The sequence below is a fragment of the Suillus plorans genome, assembly GCF_016647745.1.
Source record: "Suillus plorans strain S12 chromosome Unknown HD556scaffold_100, whole genome shotgun sequence".
NCBI lineage: Eukaryota > Fungi > Basidiomycota > Agaricomycetes > Boletales > Suillaceae > Suillus > Suillus plorans.
In genome coordinates, this window is record NW_024537484.1 from 21,116 (window position 1) to 37,801 (window position 16,686).

At 47.0% G+C, this 16,686-nt stretch overlaps 9 protein-coding genes across 9 annotated transcripts; 6 read left to right on the forward strand and 3 right to left on the reverse strand.

Moving 5' to 3' along the window:
• The first annotated feature begins 93 nt into the window (after nt 1–93).
• Nucleotides 94–996, forward strand: HD556DRAFT_1418111 (ribosomal protein L6, alpha-beta domain-containing protein). The gene is made up of 2 exons (XM_041304403.1): nt 94–704; nt 761–996. The coding sequence occupies exons 1-2, from the start codon at nt 114–116 to the stop codon at nt 812–814; spliced, it is 645 nt and encodes a 214-aa protein (XP_041153434.1). The 5' UTR covers nt 94–113; the 3' UTR covers nt 815–996.
• A 29-nt stretch (nt 997–1,025) lies between these two features.
• Nucleotides 1,026–2,021, forward strand: HD556DRAFT_1418113 (uncharacterized protein). The gene is made up of 7 exons (XM_041304404.1): nt 1,026–1,175; nt 1,231–1,243; nt 1,295–1,377; nt 1,434–1,509; nt 1,560–1,675; nt 1,730–1,815; nt 1,868–2,021. Exons 1-7 carry the CDS (start codon nt 1,113–1,115, stop codon nt 1,926–1,928), a joined length of 498 nt encoding a protein of 165 aa, XP_041153435.1. The 5' UTR covers nt 1,026–1,112; the 3' UTR covers nt 1,929–2,021.
• On the reverse strand, nt 2,022–2,890 carry HD556DRAFT_1418116 (zinc knuckle-domain-containing protein). The gene is made up of 2 exons (XM_041304405.1): nt 2,661–2,890; nt 2,022–2,600 (listed from the first exon to the last, which is right to left on the reverse strand). The coding sequence occupies exons 1-2, from the start codon at nt 2,743–2,745 to the stop codon at nt 2,422–2,424; spliced, it is 264 nt and encodes an 87-aa protein (XP_041153436.1). The 5' UTR covers nt 2,746–2,890; the 3' UTR covers nt 2,022–2,421.
• Nucleotides 2,891–3,729: 839 nt separating this feature from the next.
• HD556DRAFT_1450159 (CRAL-TRIO domain-containing protein) lies at nt 3,730–5,030 on the forward strand (the record flags this gene model as incomplete). The annotated part of the gene is made up of 6 exons (XM_041307720.1): nt 3,730–3,842; nt 3,925–4,054; nt 4,118–4,241; nt 4,300–4,495; nt 4,544–4,618; nt 4,673–5,030. The coding sequence occupies 6 exons, from the start codon at nt 3,730–3,732 to the stop codon at nt 5,028–5,030; spliced, it is 996 nt and encodes a 331-aa protein (XP_041153437.1).
• An 855-nt stretch (nt 5,031–5,885) lies between these two features.
• Nucleotides 5,886–7,225, reverse strand: HD556DRAFT_1248908 (isoprenoid synthase domain-containing protein; the record flags this gene model as incomplete). The annotated part of the gene is made up of 8 exons (XM_041298802.1): nt 5,886–6,082; nt 6,136–6,238; nt 6,289–6,367; nt 6,422–6,488; nt 6,540–6,641; nt 6,698–6,913; nt 6,940–7,010; nt 7,071–7,225. Coding segments are annotated over 8 exons (990 nt in total), but the record flags the coding sequence as incomplete, so codon positions are not given.
• An 808-nt stretch (nt 7,226–8,033) lies between these two features.
• Nucleotides 8,034–9,634, forward strand: HD556DRAFT_1418185 (Alpha/Beta hydrolase protein). The gene is made up of 8 exons (XM_041304406.1): nt 8,034–8,385; nt 8,435–8,592; nt 8,648–8,690; nt 8,748–8,776; nt 8,827–8,894; nt 8,947–9,200; nt 9,249–9,411; nt 9,459–9,634. The coding sequence occupies exons 1-8, from the start codon at nt 8,064–8,066 to the stop codon at nt 9,622–9,624; spliced, it is 1,203 nt and encodes a 400-aa protein (XP_041153439.1). The 5' UTR covers nt 8,034–8,063; the 3' UTR covers nt 9,625–9,634.
• Nucleotides 9,635–9,911: 277 nt separating this feature from the next.
• Nucleotides 9,912–10,396, forward strand: HD556DRAFT_1418193 (uncharacterized protein). The gene is made up of 2 exons (XM_041304407.1): nt 9,912–10,145; nt 10,201–10,396. The coding sequence occupies exons 1-2, from the start codon at nt 10,052–10,054 to the stop codon at nt 10,350–10,352; spliced, it is 246 nt and encodes an 81-aa protein (XP_041153440.1). The 5' UTR covers nt 9,912–10,051; the 3' UTR covers nt 10,353–10,396.
• Nucleotides 10,397–11,218: 822 nt separating this feature from the next.
• HD556DRAFT_1418198 (Alpha/Beta hydrolase protein) lies at nt 11,219–13,189 on the forward strand. Its single transcript, XM_041304408.1, has 8 exons — nt 11,219–11,887; nt 11,937–12,094; nt 12,150–12,192; nt 12,250–12,278; nt 12,329–12,396; nt 12,449–12,702; nt 12,751–12,913; nt 12,961–13,189. The coding sequence occupies exons 1-8, from the start codon at nt 11,566–11,568 to the stop codon at nt 13,124–13,126; spliced, it is 1,203 nt and encodes a 400-aa protein (XP_041153441.1). The 5' UTR covers nt 11,219–11,565; the 3' UTR covers nt 13,127–13,189.
• Nucleotides 13,190–13,450: 261 nt separating this feature from the next.
• On the reverse strand, nt 13,451–15,362 carry HD556DRAFT_79111 (Alpha/Beta hydrolase protein). The gene is made up of 8 exons (XM_041311642.1): nt 14,849–15,362; nt 14,646–14,803; nt 14,547–14,589; nt 14,465–14,493; nt 14,347–14,414; nt 14,048–14,301; nt 13,825–13,993; nt 13,451–13,773 (listed from the first exon to the last, which is right to left on the reverse strand). Exons 1-8 carry the CDS (start codon nt 15,168–15,170, stop codon nt 13,608–13,610), a joined length of 1,209 nt encoding a protein of 402 aa, XP_041153442.1. The 5' UTR covers nt 15,171–15,362; the 3' UTR covers nt 13,451–13,607.
• Nucleotides 15,363–16,686: the final 1,324 nt, after the last annotated feature.

Below are 16,686 nucleotides of genomic sequence, written 5' to 3' on the forward strand. Positions count from 1 at the left end.
TCACCTATACGTCCCTGGTCACGAGTTCTATACCCAGATAAGGAATTGTGATTATATAGGTTCCGTGGCGTCAAAACTTAAATTATGTAAAAGACAAGTTGCAACCAGAAGCCATGATACCACGGCAGGCGGCGTTGAGCAAGACTCTACGACACTTCAGCTCATCTGCTCGCGCATGCGTGCACATATCTCATATCGGAAAAACTCCCATCCCAATTCCACCTAATGTCACTATCACCCAATCTCAAACTTCGCTCCAAGTCAAGGGACCTCTTGGCTCAACGTCCGTCCCACTGGAATCATACATGAAGCTCGCGTATCCGCAAGAAAATGTGCTGACAATAGCCGTAGAAGATGCAGAGGTAAAGAAGCAGCGGTCAATGTGGGGTCTTACGCGGACGCTCATAAATAACGCGGTCGTTGGAATGACGGAGGGTTTCACTGTTCCCATATATCTTGTCGGTGTTGGATACAGAGCTGCGTTGGAGGACGACCCGAGAGGAACGACAAATGGTGGCAATGGCCAGAGGCTCAATATGAAGCTGGGACATTCTCATAACGTCTACGTGCCAATTCCTGCCCATATCAAGGCAGACGTGCCTTCTCCGACGAAGATCACACTCTTTTGCACGGACAAGCACTTGCTTGGTCTTTTTGCTGCAAGGATACGGAAATGGCGTCCACCTGAACCATACAAGGGCAAGGTGAGCATATCTTCAACCATAAATTATAGGGAAAGAGGAGACTGATGCATGCTTAGGGTGTTTTCATTGGTAATGAACAAATTCGTATCAAGTCCGTCAAAAAGAAGTAGTTTGGACTCTGGCACCTACTTTTGCTTTCTTAGACTTGACTTGTGCTCATACTTATCATTGCACGCATACGATAGAGATCGTATTCCTAATGAAAACATTAAAGACCACGTAGACAGCTAGTCCTTGCCTGAAATTGACTTGCTATTTGAACTCTGAACAATAGCATGCGAATTGTCACGTGACACGAGCTCCTCGTACTTCGCCTGCGTAGCCCTTTGTCACGTCCAAGTACTTGGTTTGCGCAGATTCTTTTTTTTCCGCTCATCTAGTAACCACCTATATACGACATTCCTTGAAATGCCAGCAGAACTCTGCCCGCCATATGCGCCATTTTTCGGCTTTGCAGGTGTCGCTTCAGCTGTAAGTCATCGCAGTCGGAGTGCCGTGTTCAGTTCATCATAACAGTCCTCCGTAGATGATTTTCAGCAGTACGCCATGACTCTGAGCTATCAAATGTTATCTGATGCACTCAAATACAGCGCTTGGTGCTGCCTTCGGAACGGCAAAGGCTGGAATTGCTATTGCAGGCCTGGGGACGTTCAAACCTGAACTGATCATGAAGGCGAGTGCAGCCCTCTAACAGGTTTCTTTTAATTCACGTTGCATAATATAATATAGTCTCTTGTGCCTGTGGTTATGGCAGGAATCATTGCGGTGTATGGACTAGTGGTATCGGTTCTCATCGCAGGAAATTGTCAGTATATAATCCTAGCATGACGTTTGCGTGATTTGACCGGTTCGTAGTGAACCCATCGAAAGATTATCCCCTGGCTGCAGGCTTCATTCATCTGGGAGCAGGCATTTCTTGTGGAATGACTGGCATTGCTGCGGGCTATGCTATTGGCCTCGTCGGAGATTCGGTGGGCCTTTTGAACTACTATGAATGTATGCATGAATCTCACTACTGGTTGCAGTGCGTGCGAGCATATGTTCACGAGCAACGCATATTTGTGTCCATGATCCTCATCCTGATCTTTGCGGAGGTCCTGGGGCTTTACGGGTGAGTATTTATATGTACTTGCTCATACTTGCTGATCTTGCGTGCATTTCAGCCTCATCGTTGCATTGTTGATGAACACGAGGGTTACTGGTCTCGTGGGTGTTTGCGATTAATCACTCATGCTTCATTACATACATTTTGTTCCCTACATAAATACAGGCTCCGAATAAAAGCACAGACAAACTATGTCGGTGGATGATCATTTTTCAGTCTCTGGATCTACTGCGAGATGAAGATGCTGAACGAATTGAAGATGAATCTCGCCGCTTTGGTCGCTTCCTGCTGCGATCTCTGGAAATCGAACGTGAGGCATCTGAACTTGACGTAGAGCTGGTAGATGATTCAGAGCTAGACCCTGAATCTGAATCTGATTCCGAGTCCGAAGTGTCTGAGGAGGACCTCGAAGACCTGTTTAAGATGATGATCAGCCCACGCAGGCACAATAAGTGAATTATAAACAACCTTCTGGCTTTCTTGCGAGCTCTGCCGTCTTCCTCCTTGGATTTTCCTTTGGATTCCTCCAGTGCCAGTCGTTCCTGCTCCTTTGACTCTAAAATTCGGTTTGCCGTTCCACTCCTAAGTGACGGAACAGGACGTCAGCCAAATTCAATCGCATAGGTCAGGTCGTCGGTCACCGTACTTTGTTTTAAATTCCTCCGGCACTTCGACTGAAGGCTTTCCCTCTGCCTTCAGCTTCGCAAGTAACTTTGGATTTTCAAGTAATTCTGTCCGCGATGGACGGGATACGTATGGACGCGTGGACTTGCATTCGAATATGAAATGTCCTGCATGATTTCGTTCGGTCCAAGTTGCTTTTGCAACGACATCCAAACGAGAACACGCACCTGTACCGAGGCACTTCTGACAAACGGTTGCAGAGTTCGCTCTTGGGTTGTTGTTTGACCGACGGTGAGGCGCAAATTTCGACATTGTGATAAGGGAAATTCAGGATATAGGTGCTTAGATTTCGCTTTGGTCTGATTTCTACGTGTGCTGAAATAAAGCCACGCGTGGGTGTGATGGGGCTAATCTAGGTGAGATCGAGTGTTGACGTTGAGAGGAAAATGAAGTGTCTTATTACTACATAGCACTAGGCGTCTGCTTACGTATTTACTATTTGCAAGCTGGCTTTCGCTTCAACAGTTCGTTCACATACTGTCGCTGTATCCATGTGGGTGTGTTGCTATCCTGAAGGCACGATTACGGTCCCCGGATAGTATGGTGTTCTCGACCTTGCCAAATATTCCGGACCAACTTCTGCATAGCAATAGTGCTCTCGCTCGCCCGGAGGACTACTACCTCAAAGTTTCTTGTCGCTGCCTCCACCTGCAATCATAGCATTCTAGCTGCTGCTGGCATTTAACCAGATCAGCATGCTTTGGAAATTGCCCTGAACATTCACATTACAACTTGAAGAGATATCTATACACTATGTTTGCTGTTGTGCTTTTCTTCTGTTCTCTCCCAGAATATGGCGCCGACAACCTCACTCTCGAAAGTGCGGTGGATAGTTGAGTGACCGTAAGCGAAACGGATGAATAAATAAGGACTTGGACATCCGTTGAATAGGTCGTATGGGGAATTGTTTGCGATTGGGCACCGCGGCATAAACCCTCCCATGATCATCTCAGTCCAAAACTTTTTCTATGCCAAAGCATAAGTCACAGTGTAGCAATCCCGCGAACTTGGAAAGAGCAGGCGAAGATGGTGTGCATATGATAGAGGCCTGCCAATGATTGGAACGTTTGTCTTCTGAGTCATCGTGAGTTTTGGTCAAGTTTGCATCAATAGCCTGGGACTTCGGTTGCTTTGTCGATGCGGCGATGATGACTCGGGGGTTTCTCTCTGGTATATACCACTTGTCTCCGAATCTATACCTCATCTGTGGCATACTCCGGTCATAAAATGTCAGTGATGTCACTCACGCCAGAAGAGAAGGAGACGTTGGAGGTGTTCCGCAAACAAGTATTTGATGAAGAAATCATTCGAGAAGGGGACTCTGTTGGGACGGATGACGCAACCTTACTGTAAGCCTTTTCCCCGCTCTCGGCATATGTAGCATCACTGCCCTGACTCAACTAACACTGTATCATGATGTGCACATTACAGTCGGTTTCTTCGCGCACGCAAGTTCAATTTGACTGAATCAAAGAAAATGTTGCAGAATTGCCAACAGTGGCGGAAAACCGTCGGAGGTGATGGGATAGACGCGTTATATGCCAGACTAGATCCTTATGACGTACGTCCTTCCTTCTTTCCTTCTAAATTGTAGTTGCAAAGGAAACTTTCCGTTATCCTATAGTACCCCGAGCGGGAAGAAATATTCAAGTCCTGGTCTATGTATTTTCATAAGGCAAGTTCTCCACTAGAACTTTTGTTGAGAATTCTAATGACAGCAATCATGATGGCCATCTTAGACAGACAAGGTGTGCTTGATGCTGTCCTTGACCTATGGTTATCGGTACATTCTTACCTTTCAGAAAGGCCGACCGGTGAACATCCAGTTCTTTGGCGGGCTAAACCTTCCGAAGTTGTACAAGCATGTCACACCAGAGAGGCACTGGGAGGCTATTGTTGTAAACGCCGATTCCCTTACCCGTGAAGTACTTCCAGCTGCATCGCGTGCTGCAGGGAAGCATGTTCACCAATCGATCGTAATTGTGGACCTCAAAGGGTTTGGGTTCGTCGTTGGCTCTTTCCAGCTGCCAATAAGCTGATGTTCGTTCAGGTTATCACAGTTTTGGCAAGTGAAATCATTGGCACAAGCCTCATTCCAGATATCACAGGATTATTTCCCCGACACGTGCGTCCTATAGCGTCATCTTAGTCTAATCGATTCACTGACTGATGGTCTTAGAATGGGTCAACTTTTAATAATCAACGCGCCATCCTCGTTTACCTTTATTTGGGGAATCATCAAGCCCTGGCTGGCAAAAGAGACTGTAGAGAAGGTCGACATTCTCGGTTCGAACTATAGAGAAGTTCTACTTGATGTGGTAGATGCCGAGAACTTACCAGAAATACTGGGAGGCACGTGCACTTGTAAGGGTGAAGGAGGATGCGACCTCAGCGGTGCGGGACCATGGATGGTTGAGAGGAAGGAAAGGAAAAGGAACGGGAGTACTGAGGACTCCGAATCCGGAGAAAAGACAGAGGACGTCGCAGTGGTCGAACACAACAGTCCAATTACCCATACCATAGACGCCGACAAGTAGAAGTATGCATGTGTATCATATATACATGTCGATAGGGGAGGGCATGAACATTGTATATGATTTGTACATGTGACATAGATCGAACAGCAGTTTCCTTGGAGCAGATGCTTGCAGTCTTTTGACGGATCTTCAATATGAACTGCGTGAATGCGAACAAAATGCTTCCGCCAGTCGCGAGGCTCTAGACAGCTTGTCATCCGAAAACCAAAAACGCTGCTTCACACGACCCACTCACCCCAGCTAAGACAGCAGGCTTCCACCAGATGTATTGCGAGGTCAGGACAGCTCCGCAAATCAGAGGACGGAGAAAAGTCAAAGGTACACATGCCTAAGAGTGACCCAATGCCTGTGGACGCAGGTCAGGACGTCACTGGATTTGAATGCACGGACTTGCCAGATATTGTAAAGATTTTTGGTTCGAAAATAACCTCAAGATGAGGGAGTGACCGCTATTGCCAGCGCGGCTGCTGGTGCCTTTGAGTTGAAGGTTATAGTGAGAATAGCCACACGTAAGTCGATGTGATGCACTCTCATACCACACCCTGGCAACACTGGCAGGTTATTTCTCGTCCACTGATAACTGATTTTAGCCATGACATCGACAATAAGGAACGGCTGCATGCCTTTTTAGGGTCTGTCCAGGGAGCAGCATGACACAGCGATGTTAATGTTTGGCCATCTCCGCAGCCTGTAAACATCGGAGAACTAAAGTGCGATGAGATACTCGAGGTCACCGAGTTTTCCAGTGGTACATACTACCACTGGCAGTAACGGGCACATATGATCTGGACATTTGCGAGGATCGACTAAGCCAGTAAGCCATGACAATACAGTACACAAGAAGGGCATGATGTTTCATGCATCGACATGAAGCTTGTCCAAAAGCGCAGATAATATCGGGTTTCCGCCAAGTCTCTCAACTTCTCCCCTGGCTTGTTGCTCCAACTTATGGAGCACTGCTAGGGTGTAATCAAACGACTTGGTGGTGTTTCTGAGATACTCGATAGCGCGATGCTTGAGAGTAGGAGTCTCGGGACGTTTTTGTAGGACATCTGACAATATCATTGAAATCAAATGAGGTGGCAGTCGACATGTTTGAACTCACCCATGATCAGTTGGTTTTCAGGCTGTTCGAGGATGCCGTGAACAACAGGGAAAAAGAATTTTCCTTCAGATAAATCTTCTGCAAACCCCTTCGTGTCTGTGTACTGAGAGAATATTCGGGTCACGTCTCCAAAAAATTAGATTGGAGACCAACCTCATCGCTCTGGAGATTCATGTAATCATCGCGTATTTGGTAATAAATTCCAATGAGATTGGACAAAGGGACATAGTCACTAGGACGGGAGTCATTCAATCCACGAAAAATCAAGACTCCATTTGAGACTCACACGTTCGTGTTCGTCGTAGCACATGCCATCATGAGTTTGGCAGTAGCCCTCAGATGACTGCCTGTTTCTGAGTAGCCATGTTCAAAATGGTTTCTTATAGACAATGACGACGACCTACTGTCTTTTACCATCTGCACATACTCATCTTCTGTGGGACAGCTGAGGGTATCACGCCAGAGGATGTCCAATCCCTGTCCATGGTGGGATGATATGAGCTCGGCTATCCTCGTCTTTATGTCAGGACTGTCTATGAAACAATGGTGACGGATGGCATACCATTCACTACAAGGTCCAGGTCGCGATCGGAAATAAGGCGTTCGGGTTTCTCGGCGGTGGAACTGTCGTCCCTGAGCCCACTGTCTGGACTTGCACTAGAATCACAAGCGCGACGCTGCCCTTTGGGCCTCAGGGAGGACAACTCCTGATATGCTAGGAAGTAGACGTAATTGGCGGCATTGATGGTACGGGGAATGCCATATACTTTATGCGCGACTGGAAGATATCAATGACCCCTTCACGGATATCGCCAATAGCAGACATGCCTGTAATCCCACGTCTCAGCTGAGAGCCGTCTTCAATGTCGTCTACCCTGTAGATATGAAGATTAGTTAGTGTTGAAATCAGTCCGATAACTCTTGGAAAGACGTACAAGAGACCGGCATTATGGAAAAGACTGACAACACGGATGATGACCGCAAGCTTGTCCTTAGGAACATTAAGCCAGAGGTTGAAGGCTTGGACAAGCTTTTCTGTGGTCTTTTTCCCCGTGTTGGCAGTGATGTATGTGTAGGGCTCGAGCAAAACCTAGCAGAGTAAACCTGAGCCTTGCGTCAAACTCAAGATCTGTAAAGATACTCGCAGATTCCTGAGCTTCGGTCCATGTGCTGGACGATGGTGTACACAGGCTTGAGAGGAAGCTATCATATCTTTCGATGTTGGCATGCATTATGCCATTAAGACGGATCACTAGGTTGGTGCGAGAGACTTGTCACATAAACATCACGGCACTGTTTCTATTCGGAGACGAACAATATCTTATACTTAAACATCCGGGCTCCAGCCGCATCTAGGTTTCGGTAATTTATCGGTCGCTCCACGGATTCAGTGGCTGTCGTACTTACCGCCATTCGCCCTCAGTCGACGGTAGGATGTTTTCTTACTGGTATTCTCGGCCAGAAACAAAGTAGAAAGTTGACTTGTCTACTTCCCTACCTCGTACTCTTGCAACGCGGCAGGAGGATATGTCGGGCCAATCTACTACTTTTTTGGATGGACGAGGTTAGGTTTTGAACTCCGCCAGGATTGGACCGCGTCAACACGAATATATTTCTGATGATGAAACATTGTGGCCAGGCTCAGCGCTCTTGCGCACGACTTCCTTACGGTTTTTATCCTCGCATTCCTGCAACACTATAGGAGGAAATGTCACTCATGGTCAAATTTCGCTACACTAGTAATACTTGTATGATATGCAACAGACTCGAACGGTCCAATTTGGAGTGTCATGTACCGAACACTGTACGGAAGCTTGCTAGTGACGATGGGAATCTCCTGCCAGCGGACTCATATCTGGTCTGTGGGAAGTTTCCTTATGGAGTACCTCCTATTGAACTACACATCTCTCACTTGCGCTTTGACAACCATGTCATCTGAAACTCCTTTCCAAATCGACGTCCCCGACGAGAAATTAACCACCCTCCATGCTAAACTTGAACTCGCTAGTTTCCCGAATGAACTGGAGGATGCCGGGTGGAAGTATGGTGCACCTCTGGCGGATATCAAGCGGCTCACAGAGAGGTGGAAAAACGGGTACGACTGGCGCAAATATGAAAAAGAAATCAACGAGCAGCTGCCAATGTTTACACGCGATATCGACGTGGATGGTTTCGGCGCGCTGAATATTCATTACGTTCACAAGAAGAGCGAAACTGTTGACGCTATTCCGCTGTTGTTTTGCCACGGATGTAGGTCAATTTGCATGCTCGCAGACCAACATATTTTGACCTTAACTAGGGCCTGGAAGCTTCTTGGAAGTCGGGAAGATTTTGCCCCTCCTGACTGCATCCGTCCCTGAACATCCTAGCTTTCATGTTGTGGCGCTTAGTTTGCCCGGTTTTGGGTTTTCGGAGGCTCCCCACAAACAAGGCTTTGGTATTGATCAGTATGCTGAGGTGACTACTATTCATTACAAATTCTAATCTCTCTACATATCGACTGTGTACCCAGGTAGCTCACAAACTCATGGTCGCTCTCGGGTACAACGAGTATGGTACGTTACTGAGTTACCGCTGTTATTCCTCAAATGGATCAACGAATTTGCTTACAGTTACCCAGGGAGGTGACTGGGGTGGCTTTGTGAGTCATATTTTACAAGTAGACATGACTTATCATTGAGATATCCTCAGATTACTAGGAGAATGGCTTCTGTGTATGGTGGGAGGCATCACAAGGCATGGCACACCAACTTTCCAATGTATGTCATTTTCTCACTCCGCACACACCTCGACTCATTCTCGTCTATGTAGTGTCAAACCACCGAGCTGGAGATCGCCCCTGTTTTTCTTGTCTTTCTTGCTAACCCCATTGTCTATAGAGGAAAAGGCAGGCATCGAACGTACCACGTGGTTCTATACCGAAGGACAAGGCTACTCCAGCCAACAGAGCACCCAGCCGCAGACACTCGGTTACAGTCTCACCGACAGCCCTGTTGGCCTGCTTGCTTGGATCTACGAGAAACTGATCCTTTGTACAGACAATTACAATTGGTCTGATGATGAAGGTAACAGCAATATTGCTTTCCTGGATATCGCTAAACTGTTTCAAATAGTGTTGACATGGATCTCATTGTACTGGTTCTCCCGCGACGGACCCGCTGCCTCCCTTCGCATTTACTTTGAATTACGTGCCGATTGCGAGGATATAGGCCAAAATCCTACTATTCCTATGGGAGCATCGTTTTTTCCAAAGGAACTCATAGTTTTGCCCGCAGCGTGCGTTTCTATTAATCAACTTTGCTGAAGCTAATATGAGTTTGTAGGTGGCTGCGCAGGTCGAACAACATTGTTTTTGAGTCCCATCATAAGACAGGAGGCCATTTTGCTGCCACTGAACAGCCGGAAGAGCTTGTTCAAGATATCCGGAAGATGTTTGCGAAGGGAGGCCCTGCGTTCGCAATTGTCCCCGGAAGAACTGGATATGCTTGAACAACCAGCATTCCTCACGTTTGGAATGAATATCGAGTGAAAGTATACAAACAGGCAATGTAATTTCGGTATCATGTATGTCATGGCACAATCAGTATGGTTTGCTCGCGACTCTTCATCATCAGCCGTCGAATTTGCCACCTTGCCAGTCCCGTCTGTCATTTTGTGTTTGCCTTTGATGTCTGAAAACAAACAGAGAGTAAACTTCCCCTGGTAATGAATTCATTGCGAAGGTCACGAATTTATGTACATCATGACTAGCGAAGTAGGGGACCCCTAGGGAGGAGGTTAGGTGGCAGAGGGCGGCAGCGTTTGGAGCGGAGTTATCAGAGGGTTTCGGGAGCATGAGCTGCGTCGACTCGGCCCATCGACAGGATCGACCATCGGGAACAATCTCACATTCTTCACTTTGCAAGGTGAGCTTGTGATGCGAACGTGGTTATGTTTTTCTGCTCAAGTTTCGCACACGTTAGCATTGTTTGTGTCTCCTGCATCTTGCTGTTCTCTCTGCAGAAATCGAGGTGCGGCGATCTTTTACTGATATTTACGTGCAACCACTGCTCATCATTTCTGTAGAATTCGAATTTTATTGCAGTTTCGACACTCGGAGGTGTTCTTATTGGTCGTGCAGATGTTTGTGCCGGGACCACGCCAAACTCGTGGAAAATTCTGACGCAGAAACTAGCATGAATTCGATTGTTTTCCAGGAGCGTACATGTATCAACTAGCAGCTGGTACTGTGTAGGGACATGCTTGCCGAGTGGTCTCCAGGGAGGAGAAATTTGGTGGAGGATCCGTCGTGATATTTATTTAACACATGGTGTTTCAAAGTATATTTGAAAGGTCCAGGCAAAGTTATTTCTCGTTATATCACTACTGGAACGAATCAGCCGCGCTTGAACCAAGTGGCAAGGTGAAATTATCCGGAACGTCCGAGTTTAGCAAGTAACCTGGTCCCTGATGGGTGATGTTAAAATACAACGAGAATCAGCGAAAGTGCCTTGACAGCTGATTCTGCGCGTTGGTGTTCCACTATCTAGACATATAAATACTGCGAATCGTGAAGCCAGATGGCCGATAACTCATTAGTGCTCAGATGCGATCTTCTCCATCCGATGGGCCAAGGAGAATGAAAGGAATGAATCGTGTAGACTCATGGCTGAACTGCACGTCTCTCGCGAATGAGCATGACAATAATATGGGGTCTGCTGAGTGTGGAGTGGAGAATCAGGAAATGTCAGAGAGCCTCAAGCATACCTATCAAACTGATGAGGCATCGACTGCGAGATTCTGTTGGAACCCTCGCTAAGTACGAACATCATAGTAAAGCACCGAACGAGATACAGACATGGATCACAGTCCTAGGGGAAGTAGCAAATGATCACCTTGGGGAGCCAGTGTTACATAAGTTGGACATTTACTCACTATTGTTTTTTGGGTGGTTATTGCATCATCTGAGGTATCATGCATTGGTTGATGCCTTTCCACCCGACTCGACTTATGCACTCAATGACAGACTTGATGTGATGCTATTCCTCATGGCTGAGCGGTCCAAGTCGTATGACGTAATGATAGTGATTATTTATTGATGTTTCATATTGTTTATCATTGACCGTAGTGCGACTTCATACTCTCTTCTCTTTTTCAGTGACTTATGTCTGATTCGTGCGCTTTTCCGTCCTCCGGTTTAGAGGTCCTCCAAAAGATGACAGGTCGGATATCTATTTATCGTTGAAAGAATCCATTGCTAACTGATATTTATATGTTCGGACGCTGTGGTGTAAAATCACGTGCATGTTTTGTGTTGTTTAGTGCGACCGAACGCTCCAAAGGTAAGAGGTGCGTGTCCCATGATATGTGGGAAGTTTCCTTATACAGTACCTCCTATAGTCATAGTATGATTCAGCCAGTTATACATATCTCACTTACGCTTTGACTACCATGTCATCTGAAACTCCTTTCCAAATCAACGTCCCCGATGAGAAATTGACTACCCTCCGTGCTAAACTTGAACTCGCTAGTTTCCCGAATGAACTGGAGGATGCTGGGTGGAAGTATGGTGCACCTCTGGCGGATATCAAGCGGCTCACAGAGAGGTGGAAAAACGGGTACGACTGGCGCAAATATGAAAAAGAAATCAACGAGCAGCTGCCGATGTTTACACGCGATATCGACGTGGATGGTTTCGGCGCGCTGAATATTCATTATGTTCACAAGAAGAGCGAAACTGTTGACGCTATTCCGCTGTTGTTTTGCCACGGATGTAGGTCAATTTGCATGCTCGCAGACCAACATATTTTGACCTTAACTAGGGCCTGGAAGCTTCTTGGAAGTCGGGAAGATTTTGCCCCTCCTGACTGCATCCGTCCCTGAACATCCTAGCTTTCATGTTGTGGCGCTTAGTTTGCCCGGTTTTGGGTTTTCGGAGGCTCCCCACAAACAAGGCTTTGGTATTGATCAGTATGCTGAGGTGACTACTATTCATTACAAATTCTAATCTCTCTACATATCGACTGTGTACCCAGGTAGCTCACAAACTCATGGTCGCTCTCGGGTACAACGAGTATGGTACGTTACTGAGTAATTCCTCGAGTGGATCAACGAATCTATTCATTTCTCTTACAGTTACCCATGGAGGTGACTGGGGTGGCCTTGTGAGTCATGTGTTACAAGTTGACCTGACTTATCGTTAATATATCCTCAGATTACTAGGAGAATGGCTTCTGTGTATGGTGGGAGGCATCACAAGGCATGGCACACCAACTTTCCAATGTATGCCATTTTCTCGCTCCGCACACACCTCGACTCATTCTCGTCTATGTAGCGCCAAACCACCGAGCTGGAGATCACCCCTGTTTTTCCTGTCTTTCTTGCTAACCCCATTGTCTATAGAGGAAAAAGCAGGCATCGAACGTACCACGTGGTTCCATACCAAAGGACAAGGCTACTCCAGCCAACAGAGCACCCAGCCGCAGACACTCGGTTACAGTCTCACCGATAGCCCTGTTGGCTTGCTTGCTTGGATCTACGAGAAATTGATCCTTTGGACAGACAATTACAATTGGTCTGATGATGAAGGTAACAGAAATATTGCTTTCCTGGATATCGCTCAACTGTTTCAAATAGTGCTGACATGGATCTCATTGTACTGGTTCTCCCGCGACGGACCCGCTGCCTCCCTTCGCATTTACTTTGAATTGCGTGCCGATTGCGAGGATATAGGCCAAAATCCTACTATTCCTATGGGAGCATCGTTTTTCCCGAAGGAAATCATAGTTTTGCCCGCAGCGTGCGTTTCTACCAGTCAACTTTGCTGAAGCTAATATGAGTTTGTAGGTGGCTGCGCAAGTCGAACAACGTTGTTTTTGAGTCCCATCATAAGATAGGAGGCCATTTTGCCGCCACTGAACACCCGGAAGAGCTTGTTCAGGATATACGGAAGATGTTTGCGAAGGGGGGCCCTGCGTTTGCAATTGTCCCCGGAAGAACTGGATATGTTTGAACAACCAGCATTCCTCGCGTTTGGAATGAATATTGAGTGCAAGTGTACAAATATCCAATGTAATTCAAAATTTCGGTATCATAATCAGTATAGTTTGCTCGCGAGGTGGCAGAGGGGTTCGGTAGTGCTTGGGGCGGAGTTAGCAGAAGGGCAGTAGAGCAACGCATCACCGGGTTGTACAATCCAGCGTACACATTGGCAGAGCCCACTCCACCAGGTATCTCCTAGAACCGTCGTATTGTTGTTTCAGCTACCGTGCGAAATAGTCCATCTGGATTGAATCATCTCTGGCACACTGATGAAGAACATGTGAGTTATGTGACGCTAAAGGAACAGGGTCGAATTATCATATGGTTATTACGCAAGATGCAAGGGACAGGATACATGATTTCATACCGATATTCTGAATGACACTACCTATCGTACACTTCCACCCAATGTTCAGTCCGAATCATTCAAGTAGCATACGAACGTTGGTTGTTCAAGCATATCCACTTTTTCCAGGGACAACTGCGAATGCGGGACCCCCCTTCGCGAACATCTTTCGCACATCTTCAGTAAGCTCTTCCGGCCGTTCATAGGCAGCAAAATGGCCTCCTGACTTATGATAGGACTCGATCACAACGTTATTCAACCTGCGCAGCCACCTACGATCTCATGTCAGTTTCGTGGCAGCAAAGCTGATTGATAGAACGCACGCTGAGGGTAAGAGTAGGAGCTCCTTTGGGAAATACGACGCTCCCATAGGAATAGTGGGGTAACTAGTACGACCCAAGTTGTAGAAATCGCCATACACCTCGGAGTAAATGCGATGGGCAGCACCGGGACCAGCACGGGAGAACCAGTATATAGAGATCCATGTCAGAGCTATTTTAGTAGCAGGTGAGTATTGTATTGGGAAGTGTGACTGACTGCTGCTACCTTCGTCATCAGTCCATTTGTAGTCGTCGGTCCAGATGACCAATTTCTCGTAAAACCAACCAAGCAGTGCAACAGGGCTATCCGTAAAACCGTAAGCGAGTGTCTGTGGGAAGGTGCTCTGCTCAACAAAGTAGCCGGATGACTTGTTGCGATACCACGCGGTGCGCTCAAGTCCTGCCTTTTCCTCTGCGGAATAAGGGGTTAGCAAGTACGACAAGAAAGACAGGGGCGATTTCCAAGTCGGCGGGTCGGCCCTAGTTAAACATGAGATGCGAGCAGTGACCGAGAAAAGAACGTACATCGGAAAATTGGTGTGCCATGCCTTGACATGCTTTCCACCATACTTAGCAGCCATTCTCCGAGTGATCTGAGAGTATATTAACGATAAATTCCGTCTATTTGTGAAATGTCGCTCACAAGGAAACCCCAGTCGCCTCCCTCTGTCACTGCGAGAAAATGAGCAAATCCGCTGTAGAAGATAATGGCAACAGTGACGTGCCATACTCGTTGTACCCGAGAGCAATCATGAGTTTATGGGTTACCTAGATACTTTAGTCAACATCTTAAGAGCTTAGGATGTACTATGAACAACAACTACCTCAGCATATTGATCAAGACCAAAGCCTGGTTTGTGAGCGCCCTCCGAAAAGCCAAAACCAGGCAAGCTAAGCGCCACAACATGGAAGCTAGGATGTTTAGGGGACGACGCAGTCAAGAGGGACAACATTCCCCTGATTTCTATGAAACTTCCAGGCCCTAGCTAATGTCAGAAACATGTCGGTAAGCGTGGACAAGACCTACATCCATGACAAAACAACAAGGGAATGGCATCAACAGTTTCGCTCTTCTTGTGAACATAGTGAATATTCAGCGCGCCGAAACCATCCACGTCGATGTCGCGGGTGAACATCGGCAGCTCTTGGTTTAATTCCTTTTCATATTTGCGCCAGTCGTACCCGTTTTTCCACCTCTCCACGAGCCGCTTCATGTCTGCCAAAGGCGGGCCGTGCCTCCAGCCGATATCCTGAAGTTCATCCGGGAAAGTGGCAAGCTCGAGTTTAGCTCGAAGGATACTGAGTTTCTTGTCAGGGATGTTGATTTGAAAGGGGGTTTCGGATGGCATGGCGGTCGAAATGCGAGTGAGGGAGTTACTGATACATCCTGGTGCATCCTGTGGTTTAATAGCTGCACGAAGAAGAGCTAACCTCTTGTTTCGTCTGGTGGGAAACGTCTATCCGAGACTTATCTCTTGTATCGTCATTTTGGCCCATTTAAAAATAATAATGCGGTAATCCTATCTTTGACAGTACTTCCATAAGACACCGTGCACCTTGCGCTTTCCTTTTTGTTGATGTAAGGGCCTTCAGCCAGGACATATGAGATTAGGACATGATTGGGTGTCGTGACGGGCGCATAAGCGAGACTCGGAGCGGTATAAAGTTGTTCGTGCGCAAACACGTCCGAGTATGAGTCGAGAGCTGTGCAAAAGAGAGCGCAGCTGACCCCGGATGGCGTGCGCCTGTTGTGTGTCGACTATCTCGGAGGCTGATGCATCGATGTGCGGGGAGGAAGCCTGTGGAAATATCAGTGTTCAATACAAACCAGGGATAGTCAATGAGGACCCCACCCCCACAATAGTATGCTGTATCAGGGCTAAAAAGCAGCTTCTCGGTCAGTATACATACAGACTTCCCTGTATCAATACTCATGCCAGGGCTGCAAAGCAGCTTCTCAAGTCTCACCAGCTATCCTATTCAGGATGTACCTTAATTCCTGTCATACTCCTGCGCTTCTCTGTATCAATCTCCGGGAAACAGTCACGGCCAAACGTTCCTTAGCCATCCTATTTGGGAACCTTCTTCTCCTGTCTAAACATATCCTTTGGTTCCCTAGATCGACCCATCCCCGAACGAGTCACCATTAGGGATACCTCCCCTGCTTCTCGCCGTGTATCGATACAGTGGCATGTGCTGTTGGTGATCCAAATTTCTCGAACCTCATTTGGATGGCAAGGCTGCGGTAGCCTGAAGATGTGTGAATGTGTCTCAGATATACGGCTGCATAATATATTTGGGACGTACGGCTCAAACGTGGGTCAAGCTGAAACTCTCTACAGGATAAACTAGCTCACAAATTCTAGTAATGTATAGCACCCCTAGCGCTGGTCAGTTAATGACGGGTGGCTGGTAAGTACAGCATTACATACAGTACACGGACAGCCTGATGTTGGCGTTGATATGTATCATGTTAAGAGCATGACCGCAACAATGCACAGTGCATTGATATCGAACCTGGCTGGTAAGAAATTCAGACACCAGGTGACGGAATATCTCAGTCATTGCACCTAGTTATCTCATCTGCGTTGAGATTGCCTCTCAAGGGCTGTGGTGTTGATCCTCGCCCGGTGCACTAGAAACGGTAGTATTGGGTTAGCGATCAACGAATAAATATTATGCCCCACCCCAGAGCAGTTATTACATCTTATTGGCTAGATCCGCTATTGCTCACGAGATATATTGTGATGAACGTTCAAGGATAGTAGCCTAGAGAAGATGTGAAGGTTTATCGAGTTTCATCAGCCGCCAGAGAACTTGGTCTAAACACTTTTATTAGCACCACGTGCAGTAAAAGCTTGGGAC